Source organism: Balaenoptera musculus, chromosome 16, assembly GCF_009873245.2.
Source record: "Balaenoptera musculus isolate JJ_BM4_2016_0621 chromosome 16, mBalMus1.pri.v3, whole genome shotgun sequence".
Classification (NCBI taxonomy): Eukaryota; Metazoa; Chordata; class Mammalia; order Artiodactyla; family Balaenopteridae; genus Balaenoptera; species Balaenoptera musculus.
Window position 1 is genome coordinate 26,313,289 of NC_045800.1, and position 25,164 is coordinate 26,338,452.

Sequence of the window (25,164 nt, forward strand, 5' to 3'; positions counted from 1 at the left end):
GACTAGTGAGGAACAGATAAACAACATCCCCTGTAGAAGCAGTGCATGAGTGTAACTGGGAAGGAAACATCCACTCTCCTTGATTCAGACCATTGAATGGCAGGGAGATGAGAGGCTAACCCTTCATTTTGAAGATGAGAAACCTGAGGGCCACTGGGGGCAGGTGTGTGGGGGGTGACTTGCCCTAAGTCACCCAGCAGCCTAGCAGCAGGGCTGGGACCAGAACCCTGGATTTCAGTGATGCAGGATGAGGAGCCAGCGTGCTCTCTCACAGGTCTTCCGCGTCTGTGCAGAAGGGCCTGAGTGTCTGGCTGGGGAGAGTACAAAGCTGAGCATCCTTCCAGGAAATGACCTCGTGAACTCTGACTCCTGCCCAAACTGCCCTTCCCCTGCCTGGAAGGCCTTTTCCTACCGACCTAAATCCTTTTAGCCCTCAGTTTCTGTACATTGGTGTGGAATCGCACACACGCTTGAGCGCCTGCCTGGGCTGCAAATGGGTGTGGTGACCCCCAGGGATGCTGCCACCCCTGCATCTCTGGAATTCAAGACTGAGCCCTCTTGTGTTCTTTTGGCTGCACATCAACCTGACAAGTAGGTTACACACACAAGAGGAGTGAGTCAGATGCTCTAAATCACTTGGCTAATTGGTCCAGTGGTAAAAGAACTCTAACTCCTTATGCAGAAGGAATTCCAGATCTCTGGCAAAGCTGAAAGGTCTTCATCAAGACCCAACAGTCACCTTTTGAGCCTCAGACTGCCCTTAACTAGGGCAATGGTGTAATGGTAAATAAACATTGAACAACCAGTTCTCTGGTGCTGGTGGTAGGGAACAGCCTTGATTTGTAGTGTTTGCTGATCACTGTGGTGTAAACATTCCCACCATGAATGTTCTGGTTGGCCTCTGGTGGCCACAAAGCCTGCAGCAAATGAGGAGCCCTCTCTCCAGTCATGCTCAGAGGGATAAACACCCATCTCAGGACAGGAACCCCATCACAGAAGCTAGAGAGGGGTGGGGAGAGGCCTGCAGGAGGAGGCCCCAGGTTCTGGGCCCCAGGCTCCCCAGTTTCCTAACTCTGGATCTTAGGCTCACTGTTAGCTTCTCATTTGTAAAGTGGGGTAACTTACCACCTGTGCTGCCATCATCTGAGGTTCTGGTGAGGATGAAAAGTAGAAAGGGCTGTGTGAGCAGGAGAGTTCCACACTGTTGGGAGTTACAGAAGATGAGAGGTCAGGCTGCGGGAGCAAGTTTTCTTTCTGTCATTTACAGACCGAGTGAGCGTAGGCAACTTACTTGGCCTTCTTAAACCTCAGTTTTCTCATCTGTAATATGGGTGGCTGCGATGTGTGTAGAAATAGCACCACCAACCCAGAGGGCTGCTGAGAACAAAATATGGACCTACATCTCGTGTTCAGTGCCTTGATAAATACTGGCTTTATTATCATTGCCTATATCCAGACCCACAAAATAAGTCCCTCTCTAAGGGTTTTACACAAACCTCCCAAAGGCCACCAGCTTGGTCAGGAAGGAGAGCAGGTATATCCGGATGGGTCCATCTGCAGGACAATACCACCAGGGGTGCCCCCCTTGCAGCTCCAGATGGCCCTGCCGGCTGCCCCCTCTTTCTCTCCGGAGCCAGGGCAGGCTGGCAGCTGGGAAGTGGGTGGAGACCCCAAAGACAAACTTTTCAGGGTTCCAACACCAGGGTGCTTTGTAACATTTCCCAGTGGGACTGGGTTTCTTGAGACTCCTTGGTGAGAAGACATGCAGTGGAAGGTTAAACTGTGGTCAGGAGCAGGCTTATACAGTGCGGAGAAACTTCAGATCAAGCGAAAATCCTCTTCTCCCCCTCAGAAGCCACAAAAGCTCTTTTTAAAAAAATCTCCTCTGAGGAAGAGCGAAACACTCTTGCAAGGAAAAGACACAAAGAAGGTCCAAAAAACTCATTATTTTACAATGTTTCCAAGGGGTTACAGCCTCACTGCGGAGGTTAACACTGATCTGAAGCAGGTACCGCCTGCCATTCCAGCACTGAGGGGCTCTGGTAGGTAACAGCTGGCTGGGTGTGGGGTCTCTGGGGGGCTTATGACGAGGCAAGGGGAGAGGGGTGAAGAGGGGATAAAGTACAACAGCTCCTGAGAAAACAGTGTCTGCTTTACCTGCCACCACGTTACTCCCCTGCTCAGCGTACCCTTCTCTGGTTCCCTCTCACCTTTGAAAAGAAATTAAAAGTTCTTCACGTGGCTTGTGAGCACCAACCGTACAACTCTTCACTAGTCTAGCCAACTAGTTAATTGCATGGGCTTTGGAGTCAACAGATGTGGGTTCTAATCCTTGGCTCTACCACAGCTCCACCAGCTGTGTGACCTTGGACTAGTTAATTAACTCCTCTGAATGCTTCATCCCCATTAATAAAGCGGGAATAATTACAGTCCATACTTCAGAGGGCTGCTTTGAGGCTAAAATGAGAAAACGTAGGTAAGATGCGTATACGAGACCTGGTGTTATATAAACAGTCAATAAATAAAATAAGGACAAATTAAAATCTTTTTACTATCAGCTTACCTCTCCAGCTTCATCTCCTGTCACTTCCCAGAATGCAGTTACCTAGAGGGATTAAATTGCTCAAAGCTTTAGACATGACACCGCACTCTCCTGTTTTAGGCATCCTATGCTTTTTTTGTCCTTCTCACACAGTAGGCACTCAATAATCTGCCAATCAAACGTTTGCCTGGAATTCCCTTTACACCTTTCTCCACCTGGCAAGCTCAGTTTAGAAGTCCCTGCTCCAGGAAGACTGCCCTGAACCCACAGGTGGGCTACATTCTCTTCCACAGCATCCTGTACACACATGCCTCGTGGTATTTACCAGGCGCTACTAAAACCATTCATGTGCCCTTCTTCCTCACTAGAGCATTATTAGCTCTTCTGAAGAGGGGCCAGGTCTAAGGCATATCTGCATCCCCAACACTTGGCACACAGTAGGTGCTCCATAAATGCTCAGCTCTTAAGTAAGGCCAGCCACTTGTCCCAGCTGGAAACTGCATCCCAAACACCTCCCAAGACCCACTACCCTTCCCAGCAGGTTCAAGTTTCCAGCAGGTTCAGTCAACAGTCAGCCAAACCCACTTCCTGCTCCTTCTCCTGAGTTAAACCTTGGTTTTTGCCCCCTGGCTGAAAATAGAGGAAACTGGAGAAGGGGGAGTTTCTTGAAATTCCTGTTCATCAAAGCTACTGTTTCGTGCTTCAAGGCATTAGTACTGTCTCCACCTGAACCTGGTCACCTGGGGCAGTAGAGACAGCAAATGCTGTACCTTGTTCGAGAAATCAGGAACTCAGTGACCCAGGAGCCTGGGGTGGGCCCTATAGACCTAGGCAGTAAGCGTACACGTACAGCCTCTGGTATGCAGCTCGTAAGAGTTGTACCATTTTGTTTTTGTGCCACTCAGACATTAGCTTAAAGAAGGTAAGAATGAGGTACTCTGCCAGTTCTTTCCTGTGGCTTTAGATCAGAACTGTCTTTCTAGATGCTAATATGGCTCCCCTAGGGTTGCCTAGAGGAGCCCAACAGTTTAGAAGGAACTAGGCAGAAACCATCCCACTGGAGTCACTGAAGGGCCGGGGCTGTGTCCTCTGGCCCAGGGTCAGATGGGGGTGGGCGCACACCTGGCTTACACTGGACTCTCAGACACCACAGGGCTGACTGCTGGGCAAACCCAAGGGCTAGAGAAGACAATGCTTTCTGCCAGCATCCACTGCTGGCCCATCAGTGAGCGCTCCACCTGGGGAGGCAAGAACTCCTCACGGGAGGGTTCTGAGGATGCTCATCATTCTGCTTTGCCCACCTGCATGCGGCCCAAAGAGAAGTCTTGCTGGGTGGGGGCAGAAAGCTGCTCCTTCCCACAGCCTTGGAGCGGGGACCTAACACCTGACTCAAAGTGTTAAGAGAACAGTCTTAAGCAGAGGCTAAAATGACAATGAGTCTTAGGAAAGGCTCACGGGCCCACGATGGCAGATGTTGGCACACCGGTGGCTCCCGCATCACCTAAAAATCAGTTCTGAGGCGCCTGCCTGGAATGCAAGCCCTAAACTGCCACCCCCGACTCCTCAAGCTTCTCTGAAACAGTACTGCTCACTTCGTCTCAACCCGCCTCACATTGCCAGTTAGCTATTTCACATGAGTTTGTTTTGTCCTCTCCATTATAATTTAACTTCTAGAGGGCAGGGGCCTTGTTTTACACATTTCTCCCACATTCTCCTCAGCATCCAGCACAGTACTGGGCACCAAGAGGGGACTCCAAAACAAGTATTTCGTGTGTTAAATTCCGAGGCCAAGGGCCGATCCACAATTCTATCTTATCAATAGAAGAGATCTCCAGGAGGGCTTGCTTCCTTTTAAATGTCATGTCTTAGCTTTGGAGTCTCTGACAAAACTTGTTTCTGTTTTGCGGGCTCTGATTTTAACCTGTCTGTGGGACTTTACAAAGTACTCGGAAATATTATCTTGGCAGAGAGAGGGTTTGGGTGGAAATGCCTCAGGACAGAGAGTGCCCTCGGCAGCCATTACCCAGCTTGCCCTCGGCCCAGGAGCCTGTCCTCAACTTCTCTCAGCCTCTGTGGGGAGAAGGGAAGAGCACTTGCAGTGAGGAATCTCGAGGTGCAACTCCCTGAAGTCTGAGGAGGAAAAAGGAACAAGCGCTGTGAGGAAAAAGAGCAGTCGAGTTTCGGGGATCGATTTTATTTGGGCTTCTCACAGTGGTTAGAGCCACTCCGTCTTCAGAACAATCACAGCACAGGAAATGCGTCACCAAGACTGCCCAGAAAAGTCTGACCAGCTGAATCTTATTGCTTAAAATACACATATTCACAATAACTGACAAAAGGTGATGTGCCTCACACGGGAATGTGTTAGCATTTGCAAATCTTCCGACTGTAGCACCAAACCCTCGACCAACCACTTTCTTCTCGTTCACCTGGAACACCAGACTCCCTCAAGTCTCCCCGGCCCCCTCACGAGTCCTTCAGCTCCCTACTTGCGTCTTGCGTCACGCGGGGCAGCCTCATGTAGCAGGGGCCAGACTGTGACGCTGGACTCAAGCCCAGCTCCACCCGTTGCGTTTTCTTCTTCTCGTGCCTTCTGGGTTGGATGCTGCAGTGAACCCAGCAGTAAACACGTGGACCAGTTCCCTACTCTGACTGGAGAAGGAATCCTGAGAGGGCCAGAATCCATCCCTTCGACCAGTTAACTCAAGCAGGGTTCATTTTGGTAAAACTTGATCTCCTTTGAGACACTTCAGTGAGTTGTTTGAGACAAAAACAAAAAACAAAAACCAAAAGGTGGCAGGAAAGGCATCTGAGGGCTGTGGCACACTTCTGCCCACTCTCGCCACACACCGGCCACGCGCTGGACCTCAGCAGAGGGAGGTAAGCCCTATGGCACTGTGGTGGCCGCCAAACCCTCCTGGCAATTCCGGGCAGGGTTGACGTCTGGGCCACAGCCAGTCCGAGCTTGACACTGAAGATCCAGTCCAGCTTCTGTCTGAGGTTCCACCCTGGCCTTCTGTCCGAGCGGCTGTGGACACCCCCGGGGGCTGACGCCGAGGGCCAGGAGCAGCCGAGGGAGGCAGACAGGCTCAGAGCACGTTTCCGTTTACAGGGAGCAGAACACAGGCCTCTGAGTGTCCACGGAGCAATGTGCAAATTGCAGTGATGGGTAGAGTAAAACCTCTATTTGGAGCACAGTATCTCTGGCAAACGTGGGGACTGCCGCCGACAGCGCTGCTGAGTTCACCCAAGTGCACAGTCAGACATTTGCTCAGTAAACAGTAAATGCGTAAAATAAATTACCTTGAGAGGGCCGCGCCTGCTCCAAACGTGTGGGTAACGTGAGCAGAGTGGCTGCCGTTCAAAGCGTATTCACAGGAAAACAGGGCTGGGGGCTCACACACAACGGACAGACACACACAGGTTATCCAAAAAGTCACTGTATACGGACTGCACTTTGTTCAACATGGATTTTGGTTTTGTGGACTCCAAACTCAGACACTCGTTCACCTCACAGCCTTGGATTTGTCTATTTTGTGTGTGTGTGTGTGTATATACATATATACACACATACACATATATACGTGTGTATTCATATATATATACATATATATACCTTCCTTTCTTACCATAACATCAATGCCTAGTCTGAATGTCATTGTTCAAGAGTGGGGGAAGAACCAAACTCTTCATATGAACAGGGCTGGACAGGGAATGTTAGTTTCAGCAGTTTGCTTTCTCCATTCAGATTATTCCTATCAAAGCTCAACTGGTTTTTGAAGCCAAACTACAATAATAAGGATCCTGTGGTCCTTCAGGATGGCTGCCTTCACCCTCCTACCTGGGCCACTTAGACACTTGACATAGGCTACAAAAATTAGTTACCCCACTCAAGGCGGGGCAGAGCAGGGAAAGGGCACAAAAACCACAGATAACCAAGGCATTTTTTCCAAATGGTCAGTTTGGAAAAACAAACAAATAAACAAAACAGCTTACTCAGAATCTAGAGAAAATACTGTGTGAGAGAGTCAGGCTGCGGGACCGCCCTTTCTCAGGTCCCACAGCCTCCTCATTTGTTCACAGAGAACAGTGAGACGTGAAGGCCGGCAGACGTGTGCTTGGGACGGGGGAGGGTACTGATCACCTGTGGGCACAGATCAAACGGCAGAGATGCGGAAAGCTGCACCTCTATCCGCTGCCACAGCGCAGGGCCTCCTGCTCACCCGCAGAAGTTCCAGAGACAGCTCCCACCCAAGCCTGCACACGAAACATCTCCTTCTGGCTCAACTGTAGCCAGGACTCTTTGAAGGCCAAGTTGGGAAAAAGCCACAAATTTTCCTTTTCCAAAACAGAATTCTTGCCTGCCTACTGGTCAAGTTCTTATTTTCAGCTCACTTCTGTTGTTGTTGGTTTTTTTTAAAAGAAAAAAACCAAAGAGAAGGCAGGTGTAATCTTCCACACTTGAACCAGTCCGCGGCCAGCCAGAACCTGCTGGGAAGGGGCCCCTCCAGGATGCATCGTGCCACCTCGATCTCGTCACCTGGAATTTGAGAGCACAAGCCCTTTACCAACCCGCCACGCGACCGCCGGTCAGCTCTCATCCTCCCACAGGAGGAGCCCAATTCCGGCTCCGGAGACACTGGCAGTGAGGGGCGACAATCCCCGGACCACTGGGGCTTCACCCAGGGCTGAGACCTGCCACCTCTCTGAGACTGAGACGCGGCGAGGTTCTCATCAACTCACACCAGAACATGAATCCACTCCATCACCAAGAGTCACCTCAAGGCACAGTCTCATCCCCTCCTTGGGGGCTTCTGAAACGCGCATCTCTCTGACCCAAGCAGGTAGTGACACGTGACTTGAAAAGAGGTAAAGGGGAACAACGGGGTGGGGTATGAGGAATGAGTCACGGGACAACTTCTCGGCCCTCCGTGACACTGTGTATCTATGGGGGGGCGAGGCACCCACACCCCAAACTGTACCTGGAGATGCAGGAAAACGCAGGAGCAGAGGGGAAAAAAAAAAAAAAAAAAGGAACACAGTCACTTAATGCTTCTCTCATGGTTCTCCCCTACCCTGGTTGTGTCGCCAAGTTCTCGGGCGCAGGCAGGGCCTGCTCTAGCTGGGGGAGCTGCTGCTCTGGGAGTTTGGGGAGTCCTGCTCGTTGATGGTGTTCAGCAGCAGGCAGGCAGGCAGCCGCGGCAGGTGAGGGTGCCCTGGCTCCCGGGCCTGCTCCTCGGAGGGCTGGCAGAGCCCTTCCTCCTCGTCGCCAGGGGGCCGCACGTGGCAGCTGTCGCAGAAGTCCAGGGGCCCGTCCAGAGCATCGTCGATGAGCGCGTTGAACTCTTTGAGGTCGTCATCGTGGTGGCCCCGGTTGCACACACACACCTCGATGCCCGAGTCACCTGTGAAGCGGCGATGTCTGCCGGGCGTCTTGTCTTTGCTGTCAGGGAGGGCGCCGCCCTGCTCGGAGCTGTACTCTTTCAGCAGCTCCTCCTTACATTCGGAATCCTTGTCCAGGAAGGCCCCAGGGTCCACCTCCCCCAGGCCGGCCACAGAGCCGCTGGTCTCCATCCCGGGGGCTTTGGTGGCTGCTGGGTCTGCTGGCACGTCGGAGGGCTCAGGGTCAGCGATGCTCGGGGGTCGCGTGCTGCTTCTGCTGGGCCCGGACAAGGGGCTGCTCTGAGCCCCCTGGGAGCCCCTGGTGGGGTCGGCGCCCGGGGGGCTGCCGCCTGTAGGGCCACACTGCGCAGGCAGCTGCTGCTGGAGCTGGAAGGCACTGTATGGTGGGGGAGGAGTTGGAGGTCGGTTCACCACTTCCTCATAAGGAGGTAGTAAATAGTTTGGCAAAAACCCTAAAATGGGGAGGTAGGGAGGAGAAATTACTGCACTGGCAATTGTTCTAGGACAGACTGCAGGCTCACACTAAGCATACGTCTCGTCCCACCCCCAGCATACCCACCGAGGGACGGCTACAGCTCTCAGGTGCAGGCAGGGCACAGGGCTGTGAACAACTTTGCAGAGAAAGGGGGGCAGATTGGGAGTGACAGATTCTAGCTTCTGGAAATCTGAGAGCTCCTAAAGCTGCTTCACAGGCAAGGACTTCTGCTTGTCTGGAGTTAAAGCAGAGGGTTCAGCAAATGTGGTGAATGGCCAAGAGAGTTCTGCCTGGAAGGGACCTGTTTTCCACATGCACGCAAGTCTCATGTTTCTAGCTCAGACTGTGTCCTCCATCTGCATCCCATAGGCCTCAGGGTCAGAGACCCTAAGTTAAGACTTTCCAGATGTATATCATGAAGAGAGCCTTTTTCTGGGAAGCTGGAAAACTGTGTTGCCTCTCACCCTAGTGTGGCAAGAGGTGGTCTGGAAATACACACCAAACCTCATCCTGATTCGCATCGAGAGCGGGTCGCTTACCAGTAAAGGGCGAGGGGCCTGTCATCAACAAGGCTTGTTAAGAACATGCCAGGGGAGTTATCTTTTGTTTTGAGGCACAGATGATCTAATTATAACAGTAATTGCTAGCATTTATTGAGCACTTACTATATGCCAGGCACTGTGCTAAGCACTTAACTCTTCTAGGTGTGGAATTCCAAATTTATGACTACTTTAGTCTGTAGAACACACTGCAGAATGGCTTTGGACAGGCTGCACTTCTGGGCCTCCACCGACCACTCGAGAGATCAGTGAGTGTAAGGAACCCCAGGGAGGGGCTTCCCTGGTGGTCCAGTGGTTAGGACTTGGCGTTCTCACTGACAAGGGCCCGGGTTCAATCCCTGGTCAGGGAACTAAGATCCCACAGCATGGAAAAAAAAAAAAAAAAAAAGGAACCCCAGGGAAGTCAGGTGAGTGTGCCCTTCAGTGAGTCACCGAGTTTCTTGGTTCTCAGGAAGTCCCAGTGCTACTACCCACCACCGCTGCCCCTTTTGTAGCAGCCTCTGTTCAAGCATAGCACACGGCAGGAAGCAAAATGGGGGGATTTCAGGCCACTGACCTCTAAATCTCAATTCATTCACATCATACACCATACCACCACCTGCCTAAAAAAATCTGCCTAAACTAAAGGAGCGGAGATGTAGTCAGAACCCAGCTGGTGTGGACTGGAGCGGCCCAGTGGCTGCCAGGGGCTGCATCCACAGCACTGGCTCCTCGGCGCTAAAGGTGCGCACCCCCTTGTTCCCACGCTTGTGAGACCCTGCTCTGTGCGGGACAAGGAGGCCAACCCCCTGTGCCCACAGTCTATGTGTCCTGGGCCCCGAGGGTGGGGTTTGGTGTACGTACTGAAATAAAATGGCAGCGCTGAGTAATTGTGGGCTTCCCGGTAGGCGATCAGGTTGATTTCATGTTGCCGCTGTTGGGCCTGAAGGCGGTGCTTGGCTCGGCGGTGGTGGCACACGCAGCAGCAGCTCAGGATGATGATGATGGTCCACACGAGCCAGAACCCTGGGGGCAGGGAGGCGAGACAGAGAGGCGTGGGCACACCATGAATGCCAGCTGGAGGGGCTGCTCTCGGCACAAGGAGGCCCAGGGACACTGCGCGCCTGGTCGAGGCTGGCACTGTTGGCCCTTGCCTGGTGAAGTTACATTTAGAACCTGTGATCAATTTTCATGTTTGTACCAGAGTGAAAGACACGTGGGGCGGAAGAGGGCAGAAATGTAAGAATGGTGACCGTAAAAGAGGTCACTCACTCCGGGGCACCTCCAGGGCTCCTGGGGGAAGGGAAGAATGCCAAGGCACCTGTGCAGCACTGCTGGTCCTCCCATATTTTAGGTTTGGGGGGCATTAAGTATGCTTACCTTTTAGGACAGTGTGCCCTTCCTATCTTAAGAGATCTCTGAGAAAATGCTTCAGCCTCTCTTGGGGCCTACCTCCCCACTCCCGCCCTGCTCAAGCCCACAAGGACGGCTCCCAGGCTCCCCACCAAGAGCGAAGAGCCCCTCAGAATCCCCACATCTCAGCAGATGAGCGGTTGCAGGGGGCCTCGGAGGGGCTACCTGATAAAATTTTTTCCTCTACCATGTCGCCTCCGTCACACAAGAGTCACTGAAGTTAGAGGTGGAAAAATTCTAATTTCCTCAGGACCATTTCTTCCCTGGAGAGTGTAAACAACTTCCTCTGCTCTTGACATAATCCGGTACAATTCCATCTCCCACCATCACAAACAATCCACTCCCACCTCGCTTTGGCCTGCAGCTGCATTAGACTCGGGACCATCAGAGGCCTCCCCTTCTTCCTCCTGGCTCCAGAAAGGGGTAAAGGAGCAGGGGAGAAGCCTACCGTCCTCTTCCCCAGGCAGGTTGTTTCTTCTCATTTCCCACTGTGTTCTCTTGGATCATACACAGAGAACCCTGGCAAACTCCAGTATAAGACCCCCTCTTCAATCTTCACATGTATACAGAAAAGGCTTCTAACTTTTTTTTTTTAATGAATGAGCAATTTTGCTTTAAAAAATATAGAGATAGAGAGGGGGAAAAAAGACTGGAAGGAAAAAATAGTGACATTTTAAGTCATGGGATTATGAGAAGAAATTTTAATTTTCTTCACCCAATTATTTTTCTTCTTTCAAATTATAAAACTGGAAACAAAGTAAGTTAAAACTTAAAAATATCTGTGACTAATTTTATTTTTGCTGGCTTTAAAAAAAATTAACATATTTCTGAATAGGTTTTAAAATTCCTCTGGGAATGTCTTCATACAATGAAATGATATGAATCATTAAAAACTTATTCACAGAATACTATATTTGACATACAAAGATGTTTCTAATATTAAATGAAAAAAAAAAGCAGATTATGAAACAGCATAAAATATGACCCCAATTTTTGCTTAAGAAAAAATATATATAAATGTCCAGAGGGATGATCAGGAAGTTAGTCATGAGGTTATTCCTGGACAATAGGACAGCAGATTTTCTGGTACCAGCTCTTGTTTTTTGCTTATTGCCGATCAGATGAACATGTACTTCTTTGAAATAAAAAGAATATTTTTTCTCAATAAAAAAATAATCTGAGGAATAATTTTAAGGTGAGTTTTTATTAAATGAGAATAGATTATATTATTTTTCATTTGTTCTCTATTCCTGAAGAACTTCAAGTTTTTCCCATTACAAACGTTATGTATATTTTTTATTGTCTGCTTTGTAATTATAAATTTGTGTTTAGAATGTAAGTATTTCTACATCTCTTGTCAGAATGAGTTAATTTCATTTAAAAAAAAAAAAAAAAGAGCCTCCCTCTCCCAGCAAACAGATTTGTAAATGAATAAACCCCTGATTTTTTTTCCTGTTTGTACCAGAACACAATATTCTGAAAGATCCCACTGACATTTAGGGTGTGGCCTCTAGCAACACCCAGGGTGTTTCCTTCTGTCCCCCAGGGGTGTCCGGGCTGAATCTCCCCACAGAGCCACCCCTACGGGGTAAGGCAGGATAGCAGTACAGCCTGCCAGCCCTGGCAGGCTGGCAACACCACTGTGTAACACCTTTGTGTTTTCAGCACGTGTCGGTGTTCAACTGAACCTTCTGCTGAGGTCTAGCAACGGGAGAGCAGGTGGAGGACAATGGGCAGAGAATCTCTTCCCCATTTCCCATCAGCAGACAGAAAAACCCCGTTCCTAACCAGAGTTCATAAATGTAAGTTGAAGTCAGAAGTCTCCCTTGTGGTCCTTCCCGGAGTCGCTGCTGACATTTGCTTAACTTAACTTGCACTTCTCTCCTTCCAATGCTCGCCAACTGGAGACTGGACACTGTAAGAGGAGCCCTCAGGGAATGGTTCTGAGTCCAGAAAGGAGCTCTGGGAGTGAACTGGCTTCCCGCTGTGGTCCTGTAACATCTCCTCCAGCCCCTACGCCTCCTGGGGTGGGGTCACACCCGAAGGAAGCGGCACAAATAAGCACAATGCATTCTGCTGAAGAGCCTGGCTCCAAGCGTATTTTAGAGTCAAGTCTAAAAGATTCTGGGCTAACCACTTTTTTATACTACCCAGCATCATCTCACAATCCTTTATACTTCTGTGTTACTTTATAATTTTCAAAGTACATTCTCCCATGAGATAATCAGCAACAAACTCTGCAATTTTTTACCTCCCAAGTCATTTCTTCAACTGTTTCTTACCTAAAGGTAAATTAACTTTTAACCTTAATGCTGCAATATATATGATCTAAGGCAAAACTTCTCAGCTATATTATGATGGGCTTTTAAAAAAAATTAAGTTATTTATTTATTTATTTTTTGCTGCGTTGGGTCTTCATTGCTGCGCGTGGGCTTTCTTTTTAGTTGCAGCAAACAGGGGCTACTCTTCGCTGCGGTGCGCGAGCTTCTCATTGCAGTGGCTTCTCTTGTTGTGGAGCACAGTCTCTAGGCGTGCGGGCTTCAGTAGCTGTGGCACACGGGCTCAGTAGTTGTGGCTCGCGGGCTCTAGAGCGCAGGCTCAGTAGCTGTGGCGCTCGGGCTTAGCTGCTCTGCAGCATGTGGGATCTTCCCAGACCAGGGCTCGAACCCATGTTCCCTGCACTGGCAGGTGGATTCTCAACCACTGCACCACCAGGGAAGCCCTATAATAGGCTTTTAATAAGAAATATCTCAGGCACTGGTTTTTATGTTGGCCACATATTTCTGGTTCTCCCCCTTTCTGGCATGTGGGTAGGCTTGAACATCCTGGCGCCATTATGATTGTGACACTTTGAGGCAGCTTCTAACTAATAAATTGAGATTGGAAGTGACAGATGTCACTTAGAGGCCAGAACATTTCTTGCTGATGTGAGACCCTCTGTTAGTCTCCCTTCTGCCATGGCAAGCCATAACATTCCAGATAGTGACTTCAGGGTCAGTCTGGCCCCAGGGGATAAAGAAGTAGGAACAAAGCTCTCATCCAACCTGTGATGGACATATAGTGTGAGTAATAAACCTGTTGTTTTAGGGCCACTAGGAGTTTGGACTTATTACTGAGCATAACCTCTCGCCTATCCTGACTGATGCAGTATCTTTATAGGTTTTCCTGGGGGAAAGGATTTAAAATGTTCATCAGATTCTTAAGAGAATCCTTATTCCAGAAAAAGCCTGAGTTCTATTGAACTAGAAGTATAATAGAAAAAGAGGTCTTTTTTTTTTTTTTTTTAAGGAGATATGAGGCAGGGTAGGAGGAGGCTGGGGGAAGAAATGAGACAAGTGGAAGGCATGCCCTTGGCAGAGTTACCCCAGTTATATCGAACAGCACCAGAAAACACATGTTTACTGAAATTCCATCAGCTGCTTCTGTTCATGTGGTATCATGGGTAGAAAAACTCTCCCTACCACGTACCACTTATATGACGTGATATAAAATCTCAAACTGAGTTTTGCATTTCTAATATAGTATCACAAAGTGATAGTGTGGATCAAAACTAGGAGAAAACTAACTTGGGGGCAGAAGGGAACTAGTGGGGTAATGAGGCATTAGCACAGGTCCAGAAAAGGCCCCTAAGGACTGGTCCAACTTGATGGAGTTAATGTGGGAAGACAGAAGGCATTCTTGGTTTGACCCTCACAAAACGGATGCTATTGGCAGCTATTCTAGTCAAAGCCGTGTCCCATCAGCTTTAAAAGGGGGACCCTCCAGACTAGTACCTATGGAGTTGTACAAACTTCTGATCTTTTCACTAGATTTCACAAACAAGGAGGAAAGTTTTAAAAAGGAAAACCTACTGAAAGAGCCACACAGAGAAAGACAGAAGCATGCCCTCCTCCCCAAACACACACCTACCCACAGATTACATTCCCCACTGACCTTTGAAAGCTGTGACCTCATGGTGGGGCGCGTTTGTCATGCTAAGCAAAATGGAAAACATGTTTTTAAAAACAATCACAGTCCAATGTAGGAACTGAGTCATGAGCCCCAGAGCTCACTATAAACTTGGGAAAACACCACTCCCCAACTGGCAGGAAATTCCTCATTAGGAAGCCAAAGTATACTGTCAACTAGCTCTCCTTCTACCCCACAGGATGGTGGGTGACCTCCCTGGCCCCTGATAGCTCTTAGCAGGAGCTCCTGACACTGCCGCTGTGGAAAAAGGACTGAATTTGGGAAATGAAGACTTTAGAGGACTTGCAACTTCATCGGAAAGACTGGACAAGTTTCATTTCCTAGCTTTGTGACCTTGATCATTTTGTCTTTACTTCCCTCATCTGTAAAATGGGAAGAATAATGGTTTCTACCTACTTGGTCATTGTGAGGATAACCGAGTTAATATCTGTATGCAGAGTACTCAAGCATGCACATTCGAGACCTTTCACGACCTGGGCCCACCACCCTTCCAGCCTGGCACTGAAGAGTTCAGGAAGGGGGTAGCTTTGTGTGAGGCACACTGACCCCACTACTCAGCTGTGACCGACTGACCGGCTACTTAACACCCCTGGTCCTGAGAAACAGGATATGTGTACCTGGCAGGGTTTTATTTGGGGCGGGCTGAGCTGACGTGTGTGAAGACCTTAATGAGTGCCAGGCACACGGCAGAGTTCTATGCACGTCAGCACCCTCATCTCCCCTGGGCGAGCCCCACAGCCCAGCCCCATGGCCACAGGGGAAAGGTTAATGAGATGCATGCTCTCTTCTTTCCCATGAGGCCTTGACCTATGGTGTTTGATATTCCTCGGCCTGGGAAGTCATTCTACCCTTCTCCATGTGCTTAAATCCTATCCACCCTTTAAGGCCTACCTCAAATGCCACCTCCTCCATGCAGCCTGCCTGAATCCTGTCCAGCTAAAGCAAACTCTCCTGGTACATACATCGCAGTCCTGGCACGTACACTCCACTCTCTATTTTGCATTACTAGTGAGGCACATTGTCTTATCTCCTCTCTCTGCTCAGAGACTCCCTTCTTGATGGCAAGGATTCTGTCTCCCCACACGCTCTAACACAGAAGAGGCCACAGCATCCAGTAGGAACTTGTTAGAATTGCAAATTCTCAGGTCCACCTCAGACCTACTGAATCAAAAACTCTGGGACTGGGGCCCAGAAATCCGTGCTTTAATAAGCCCTCCAGGAAATGCAGATGCTTGCCAAAGTCTGAAACCACTGGAATAAGAGTTTGCTGAATAGATGATCGAATGATGACTGAAAGTACAAGTGCCGTGAAAATGCATGGGATGATAATAATAATAATGGCCAGGTTCTTATAGCCTCAGCCACGGCAGTGGTAAACAGGACCCTCACTTCCAGACTGATGCAGACCCAGGAATGACCCCTGGCTTAACGTTACAAGAGACTGAAAAGACACGGGAGTAAGGGCGCTGGCTGAAGCTTAAGGTCTGTGTGTGCTTGTGTGTCTGTGTAAAGTGGGCTGTGTGTGTGTATGTGTGTGTGTGTGTTTGAGACAGTCCTCAGCACACAGGAAAATTCAGCTAAGTAGTGGTATGAGGGTTGGCGGAAATGGCATTTGTTTTTCCGTGAGGCCTTCCCTGTAGGCAACTATGGTTAAAGAGGTACTTTGACAAAAACCCTGCCAAGGATTTCCTGGCTGAGATTTTTTTCCTTACAAAGGAAAGAGACAAAAAGAATAATGCAAAGCCCATTACCTTCACATTTCAGGCAAAGTTCAGAGGCAGTTAGAGGGAACAGGGTTCAAAGCGCAAAAAGCACAGTTCTGATGAGAGCTGAAAGGGCTCATTCCTACGCTCGACCTCCCTCCTCTACACATCAGGCCGAGGCCAGGCCCCTAAGAAGGAGGAAAACCAAAGAATTCCGAGAGGGGCGGAACGCTCACTGGGCATCTTCGGACCAAAAAGCCATTTCTGGGCACAGACAAGAGGAAGTTTGGCTTTTACAGTCTCCGTCCCCCCAGAGTTTGGGAAGCATGGGCCAACTTGTACAGGGGTGAGTCTTTCCTCCCCGTCCAGACTCTGGTCTCCGTCTGGCCTTCTCCTTTCCCCGGCTGACCACAACTGGAGAGGTGATGAGCCACCGTGCAGCTCTTCCCCTGGCTTTCTTCAGGCCCTCGGGACGAAGTGCCTGGTTCCCAGACTGCCTGCCACCCTGCCACCTGGGTCGCCCTGTCCCAGCCGCCCCACCCCCAGCCCTGGCTTTGGTGACCCAATTCTGGTGGCTACTGAGTCTGCTCTGCCAACAGCCCAGGAGGCTCTGTCAATCTGAGATGGGGGCCATCAGCAACTCCATTCTTTCCGCAACTGATGCCGCCTGGGCCGGGCCCCAGAAAAACAAGCTGCAGCTCTGTGGCTTTTTGGCAGCCCAGCTTCAACTTTTGTTTTAACAAGGGGTGGGAGGGAGAATTTGAGCCCTGTGGTTATCTGCATTTTGAAACATTTAAACACAGTCTGTCCACCTGCCTGGCACTTTGTGTTTCTCTAGTGAGTCCCTCAGCCCCTCCCCTTCTAAAATAGCACCAACAACTCCAGGCCTGCCTTTGCTGCTGCTTATATAATACTTGCAGGACTGGTGGGGACATCTTGAACCCTGTTCTCTCCTTGGGGAGGAGTCTGCCCTTAACCAGCCCTGAGCCAGTCCTCAAAAGGGAAGGACAAGAGTGAGGAGAGGTCCTGTCTGTAGGACCCACTCCCACTGGCTGCAAGATCCATTTGCATTTAGAGGGAGAGGCTTCCCAGCCAAGAGTCTAATTTCCTTTCCATTTCAAACAATAGCCCTTCTAGCTGCTTTCTGACCATACCACTGATGTGGGGGGGGGGGGAATGGGGAGATCAGAAAGGAGAAGGGGGAAAAGGGAAGAGATGGTGGTGATGGTAAGGACATGGTTGACCAGCAAGCACAAAGTTTGTTTCCAAACGGAGGGAGTGATGGGGACTTAGAATTCTCTGGGGAAACAGTCTACCGTTTCCTCTAGCAACAGACAGTTACGAGAACCACTGCACGCTGGTCACCTGGCAACTCTCTGCCCTTAGGACCCTCACATCCTCCCCTTCTTTGTCTGGCATCCTACAGTGTCTCGTCTGAGTTCCAAGAAGATTAGAGTACAAAGGGCTTTAGTAAACTCTCCAAGCCTGGGTCACTCCCTGAAGACCACAGCAATGTCACCACCCTTGTGCAACTCTGGAAGGTGCAAGCGATCCTGGCTGCCACCAAGCAGTGGCAAGACGAGGATTGTCTCCACATGGCACTGAGCTGACAGCAACAGGTTAGGTAGACTGGAGAAGCCTCTAGACACTTCAGTTTGTGATCTGGGGAAGGAAGAAAAGGGGCTGAACCTCTAGACTCCTTCTCTCCAGGAGGGCTCTGTCGGCAAGGACCTAGGGAAAGATTATCCCTTTGAGATAGACCCTCAGAAACAGAGGCAGCTCCTTGACGATCTCTGGGGAATTCTGGAAGCCTTGGTGCTTCTTACAAGAAAATGGCATTACAGCATTCACAACAGCTTGGCTGCTGCAAACCTCTCTTTGCAAAGATGGCGAGCCTGGGCACCTGGGCTGGCCCATGAGAGGATGTAAGTTGTTGTCACTGCTCGGCACACCCTGGAGAGGGCATCAAAGAGAACCCCATTCAGGAGATTCTGCAGCAGACCTGCTAACCGCAGCTTCTTAAGAAGTCTCAGACCATGTTCTCCAGTCTTTAGCGCATGGTGTCCGAAGAGCACCAGAGCTCTCCTCCTCTACAGAGAGACCGCTTCTAGAACCTGGAAGCAGATTCTGCTCACCAACACTGCCACCAAGAGAATAAGAAAAGGGCTGACCAGGCTATGGCTTCCCAATGAGCAGAGGCGGTAACCGAGACCCTGGGATGCCAAGACATCCTCAGGCAAGGACTTACACCAGAGTTCATAGTAGTAGTTGCAGCACTGAGACTGTCCACAGCAGTGTCCTGTGTCACAGATGTAGCTTTGATTGTTGGTACCCACGCAGGTTTCCTTATCCTAAAAGAAATAAAAAAAACACTGTAGCATATTAAATTATAGCTTTTAAACACTACTTTTCTTCTCATCCTCCTCTTACTGATCGCCTGCCCACCTTCCACCAAAATGGTTTGTACCAATGTTTACTGAAAGAAAAGAAAGAGAGAAAGGGAGGGAGGGAGGGAGGGAGGGAGGGAGAGAGAAAGAAAGAAAGAAAGAACCACACAACAACAGCAGAGTTAAGAAAAATAATATGGTTTATTAAAGGGGGAAGAGGATTCAGTACACAAAGCCGACTGGTAAAGAGCAGAGTTCTCCTTGCTTTCTTTATATCTAAGCAGAAACACTCCACGTTCTGGTGCTAAACTCAGCCAGTAAGAAGGCGGTGATTCTCCTGTAATAGGCTGTATATTTTAAATAAATCCGTTTCTCTGTGAAAGTTCCCAGAATAATGAAGGCAGCACGTATTCTAGGATTGGCATCTGGTCAGTCAGTCCATCTTCCCTTCAGAACACATATCTCCAAGGTTAATTACAGTGTGATTCAAAAGAAGGCTAAAAATCTTGCTACTAAAATTCTTTCAATCTTAAGAAAAGGGGTGGGGCTTCCCTGGTGGTGCAGTGGTTGAGAATCTGCCTGCCAATGCAGGGGACACGGGTTCGAGCCCTGGTCTGGGAAGATCCCACATGCCGCGGAGCGACTAGGCCCGTGGGCCACGGTTGCTGGGCCTGCGCGTCTGGAGCCTGTGCTCGGCAACAGGAGAGACCGCGATAGTGAGAGGCCCGCGCGCCGCGATGAGGAGTGGCCCCCACTTGCCGCAGCTGGAGAGGGCCCTCGCACAGAGGCGAAGACCCAACACAGCCATAAATGGATAAATAAATAAATAAATAAAATTAAAAAAAAGAAAAGGGGTGACTTGCTCAGGTGACCTAGTCCAATTTCAATTTGCTAGATCTTTTTTTGCTTACCAAATGATCTCTTAATAATCTTGACTGGATCTAGGATTCACACTGTCCCTTGTCAGGGACAGCTACAGAAAGGGCACCGCTGAGTAACCATCTAGCATTTTGCCAAATTCTATTCACAGCACTGGTGGAGAGGGATGGAGGTGGAAAGGTTTTTTTTATATTTTGTAGTTAAGATATGAAATACCCCACCGGCTAACCTAAACTTCAGCCTCAAATGTCCTCTGGGTCACAATGCATATGATGAGACCTAGAAGATCTGGCTTTCAACATTTCTTTATTCTAAAGAAGTAACACATGCAGTGACTGGACACGGTCTTTGTGCCAAGCACTGGGTTGGGTACGAGGGATACAACGATGAATAAGAAATTGTCCCTAACCTCAAGAGGCACAGAGCTAGAAAGGGAAAAAACCCTGCTCAGCAAAGAAACTAAAACCACAGTATTATATGTGCTGCTACTCAGGCTGACCCTGCCCACAGTGTACATCCGGGTGGACGTCTGCCAGTGGAAACTCAAGTCACAGGGTCGGTTCCTGTTCTCTGGGTCTTGCTTTATACTCCACTGTCTGTTTGGCCAAGGGTACAAACAAAGCACTCCAGCGACTGTCTACAGGGCTAGAGGCTGGGCACTTGAAGCCACGAGGACAAAAGCAAGTGCACGGCTACACCCCAGATCCCTGGCTCAGTGCATGTTTCCACCACATCCTCAGGTGTTTCCTGGTCTTTAAGAGTCTTACACCCTGCTGTAAAGGGGTTTAGGAAGAAGGAAACATGGGAAAGGCATTTGTCGACTCTGACAATGAGGGTTTCACAATAGTATTGCAAACAGAGTTCTTCCTATCTTTGCCTTCCTGTGTCCGCCATAAGTAAAATGGCACACGTAGCAGGTGGCTGTCCAGTGGGATGTCTCCTCTGAGGCCTGACGCGTGTGGAGAAAGCAGATCTGTGTTTGTTGCTTTTGCTAGAACACACCCTCTCCCTCTTGACTTCAGAGCAAAACACTGCTTTCCTAAGGACATCAAAAACTTTCTCCCAAGTTTACCAGGCCCTGAAATGCCATTCTTCTGGCCTGGCTCACAAGAGCACAGTTCAAACTGTCCACATAGTTTCTAAAAGAGGCCGCGCTGCCTACACTCTGACACATGAAAGAATCCAGGGACACTTCTGCCTCAAGAAAATTCACCAGATGAGGTCCAGGCTCGGAACACAGGGCGGCCAACTGGTCCTCCGTGAGGCATGAAATGGAACGTGTCTGAAATCTAAACAAGTGGCATCCTCATGACCTACTGGTGTCAGCTTTTCTCTTGGCTCTCCCATCCCCCGAGGCAGGAAGCCCAGTGTAAACAGAACCCCACTCTTTTTCCCTGCTCTGCCTCCACTTTCCCAGGGACAGCAGACTGTGGCAACATCATTTAACTCAGTTCCTCAAATACTTTTTACCCAGTGTATCTCATCCCCTGCTTTCCTCCCCCCAAACAGAGTCCCCAAGTTGCCTGAGATGATCTTGGTTATGGGAACTGTCATTTTCTGCTGCAGAAGGAAGGAAAGCAGGTAGGCAGTTAAAGAAGACAAGATGTGGGTTCATGGACCTTTAGCAAGGAAGACATGAAGGACTAAGAAGGTAGCGAGATGTGAGTGTCATGAGCTCCTCCAGAGAAAGAGACCTTGTGGTATGAAAGGAAAATCCAGAAGCCTTGTGTTTGGCCCTAGCTCTGCCATTACAGAGGAACGGCACTCTGGACAAGTTACTCAATGGCCCTAGAGCTGGTTAAGATGCTCACTCATGTCTCCTTAAACCCAAAGGGTTTATTAGCCTACCCACCTCCCATTCCCTTTGACAGCAGCCTCGAGCCAATGCAAGAGCTCCTGTAACCTATGCCTCCTCTCAGTCACAGCAAAGAACAGAGGTGTGCAAATGTTGCTTGGTGCTCTTCCACCCTTCCCTGTATGAGGAAGTCACCCAAAGGACTTTCAAGGATCTCCAGGCAGCTCAAGATACAAATGGTAAAGATTCAGTCAGATCTGGGTTCAAAGCCCACTTCTCACACTATGCTTATTACAGTGTAACTTGGGTAAATGACTTAACTTCTCTGAGGTCTCAGTATTAACGCTATTCTATGAGCCATTATCGCTGGGCATGAAAGACCATTCAATAAACAGCACTCTGCATTCACTTAGAACTATTTCTCAGAAGAGTAAAGTTCACTGGCAATGTGGGCTGCTCCAGACACATGAAGAATAGAAAAAGGAACTAGAGAGAATGCAATGGAAAGTTCAAATATGAAAAATTCTCAGCACTCTTTATGAGCACCCTTTGCTTTTCTTCCAAGCATCTCCAAGCACTACACACATATTATGTTGTTCAGGCCAAGTCTTGAAGAGTGGGAAGTTAATATCCCACCCCACCCCCCCTTCGCAAGAGTGAACGAGAGAATATATCGTGCCCTCCCTATGGGCAGGAGCTCTGTCTCCTTAATCCCCCTCCCCAACCCCAAGAATGAGCACAGTGCTTGGCACACAAAGGTTTGCTGAATGAAACAATGGCTATGCAGCCTCCGTGAAGGCAGAATGACCTGGGGTGAATAATACGGCTAGTGTATGCTGAGTACCTGCTATGTGCCAGGCACTGTTCTAAATGCCTTACAAGTCTTCCTTCATCTAAACTTGAAAGCACCACTATGAAGAGGGTAGTATAAGAGAATTGAGGTCAACAGAGGCTAAGTCACTTGCTGGAGGCCACACAGCTAGGAAGCAGTCCAATCTAATTCATCTGACTCCAGAGTCTGAGCTTTTAACTATTAAGCTACAGCCTCCTTGGTTTAAGTTATACTTCTTCACTTGCTTTTTACACTTCAGATGCTTAAATAAATCCACTTAAAAGCCCCAAACCAAACAAAATCAACATTTCATCTTTGAGGGAAAAGATAAGGGCCCTGCCCTTGTGGAGCTCTTTGAGTTTGGGAACATCTTCTACTTGGCAGTGAGGAGGGGCAACATGCTTGGGCTTCCTCTCTTCTTTGTTTGAAAGGTCATTATTTTCACATACTGATTTTCTGAAAAGCAGAATGGTGTTTGTCCCATTGGGGAACACAGGGCCTTCACTCCTTCCTTCAACATTTACTGAGTACCTATCCTGCACCAGCACTGAACTAGTGGTGGGGAACACAATGGGCACATAAAAGGCCAAAGCAGTAATGCTCTTTACCCTCATGGAGCTTAAAGTCTAATGAAAGATGATAAAGTAATCATACAGACAAAACTGTAGGAAGGGGCTTCCCTGGTGGCGCAGTGGTTGAGAGTCTGCCTGCCAGTGCAGGGGACACGGGTTCGAGCCCTGGTCTGGGAGGATCCCGCGTGCCGTGGAGCAACTAGGCCCGTGAGCCACAATTACTGAGCCTGCGCGTCTGGAGCCTGTGCTCCGCAACAAGAGAGGCCGCAATGGTGAGAGGCCCGCACACTGCAATGAAGAGTGGCCTCCACTTGCCGCAGCTAGAGAAAGCCCTCGCACAGAAACGAAGACCCAACACAGCCATAAATAAATAAATAAATAATTCCCAAAAGAACTGAATGTTTTTCAAAAAAAAAAAAAAAACTGTAAGAAGGAAAAATACGTGATTTGGTGAAAGCTTACAATAATTAAGAACTAGGAACTAGTCAAGGAGGTCCAGATAGCTGTGAGGAGGGTAAGCTTGAACTGAGATTTGCCAGGATGGTTAGAAAGTTAGTAACTAGGGAAGAGGGGTGGGAAGAACATTCCAGGCAAAGGAAATGGTACAAGCAAAGCCCTTTAGCTAGGAAATGGTTGAACAAGTAGGTAAGGAAGTTAGGTAAGCAGGGACAAGATAAGATTTGCATTTTAAAGATACTTTTTCCCAGGCAATGTTTTCATTTGCACAAACTCCTGGCCCAAATATGCTAGAAATGTAGACCTGTCATAAAGAAACTTTGGGTGAATAACACATGCTCCTATGCTGAGGTCTTTCACCGCAGAATGACTGTGATGATGACCATCAAGATCCTCATTTGTTAAACGTGTGCCTTCAGCTCTGGTACCACAGTGACCAGCTCCAAGAAACGGGGCACATATGGTCACCAAACAAAAAGCACAGGTGTGAAGAAGCAGGAAGCAAGACCAGCACTGCCCTGGAAAGAACATTATTTACAGTGGAAGAGGATGAATAGTATGCCTTTTGCACATACGCAAAAAGTTACCTCATCTCTTTGGCGGCAGCATAAACTATGGGACTAACATCATTTTCCTTAAGAGCTTCAATGTCTTAAGAGTTTCTATTCTTAGCTGAGCAGCCACTGTAAAGGTCAATTTAATCAGCGTAAGAACTTTCAAAGTGCCAGCATAAAAAGAGACACTGGGCAGTAATGGTTCCCCGGGGATGGTTTTAATTTGCCAATTTATGGGGTTGGAAAACCCTGCTAGCAACTGGCAACAGCACCTTCATGCCCTTAGGAAAGTGCTGAAGTTTTAAAGTTTAAAAGTGAAAAATAGGAAAATTGAAATCCTTCACAGGATGTTAAAGCACAGATGCTAAATCTCTTGGCTGCTGGATATGAATGAATTTGGAGCACCATCTCTGGCCTTCTCTACAGGTGAAAGGAATGGTTCCTAATGGAAACATCCATTTGTACAAATCAAATAACAAATATGTATTGATACCCTTTCCCCACGTGCCAGGCACTGTGTTGGATGCTACAGCTACCACGTTGAGCAAGAGATTCTAGAGGAAAAGATCCTGCTTCTAGCAATGTAGCTGGGTAGGTAACTTTAAAAATATAATAATATTCTTTTGGGACTCCCCTGGCGGTCCAGTGGTTAAGACTTCGCCTTCTAATGCAGGGGGTGCGGATTCGATCCCTGGTCGTGGAGCTAAGATCCCACATGCCTCACGGCCAAAAAACCAAAACGTAAAACAGAAGCAATATTATAACAAATTCAATAAAGAATTTATATATATAAATATATATATCCTTTTAATTACACAGCTGATCTTGCAATAAAGCAAGGAAGAGCCCTCGGGCCAAAAATGTTGGGGGTGGGGAACTAGAAACTACAGTGTTAAATGAGATGTGGCCTTCCCAGTTGCCGTGGAAAGAAGGGCTGTTTATTTTCTTGGGTCCACCTAAAACAGGGAATTGGAACTGAGTCCCAATATAAAGCGAAGACCCTCAAAGAGACAGAGCAGACTAGAAAAAAATTAGCCCTTTGGCACACAGTGACAATAAGAAAGGTCTGAATTGAGAAGGAAAAAGTATCTCTTCTAATAATCTGTAACCATCGGCTTTTCCGCAAGCTAATTTGAGATCTGAATCGTGCTACTACATAGTCTTGAGAATCCCCAAGCCAAAATTTTAACACAAAAAGTAGTCCCAGGACTTCCCTGGGAAGTGGTGCAGTGGTTCAGAATCCGCCTGCCAGTGCAGGGGACATGGATTCAATCCCTGGTCTGGGAAGATTCCCACATGCCACAGAGCAACTATTCCGGTGCGCCGCAACTACTGAGCTTGCACTCTAGAGCCCGTGAGCCACAACTACTGAGCCCTCATGCCACAACTACTGAAGCCTGTGTGCCTAGAGCCTGTGTTCCGCAACAACAGAAGCCACCGCAATGAGAAGCAAGCTCACCACAACAGAGTAGCTGAGTAGCCCCCACTCACCACAACTAGAGAAAGGCCATGAGCAGCAATGAAGACCCAATGCAGCCAAAAAAAAAAAAAAAAAAAAAAGTAGTCCCAGAATGGGACATCTGGTAGAAGAAATGTAAAACTCTAAAGAGACCTACCCTCAATCAGGGCATGAAAGATGCCCACA

General features: G+C 48.7%; 1 protein-coding gene across 9 annotated transcripts in view; it reads right to left on the minus strand.

Annotated features, from left to right (window-relative positions):
- Nucleotides 1-4,715: 4,715 nt before the first annotated feature.
- WBP1L (WW domain binding protein 1 like) overlaps nucleotides 4,716-25,164 on the minus strand; it is a 59,119-nt gene continuing 38,670 nt past the window's right edge. For 5 of the 9 annotated variants that reach the window (XM_036828325.1, XM_036828328.1, XM_036828327.1 and 2 more), the window contains 3 exons: nucleotides 18,293-18,395; nucleotides 9,824-9,985; nucleotides 4,716-8,397 (listed from right to left, as the gene is read on the minus strand). In XM_036828325.1, the coding sequence (XP_036684220.1) occupies nucleotides 7,661-8,397; nucleotides 9,824-9,985; nucleotides 18,293-18,395 (1,002 nt within the window). In that variant the 3' untranslated portion in view covers nucleotides 4,716-7,660. Of the gene's footprint in view, nucleotides 8,398-9,823; nucleotides 9,986-14,305; nucleotides 14,347-18,292; nucleotides 18,396-25,164 lie in introns of all 9 variants that reach the window. The other 4 variants (XM_036828331.1, XM_036828333.1, XM_036828332.1 and 1 more) reach the window with 1 other exon arrangement.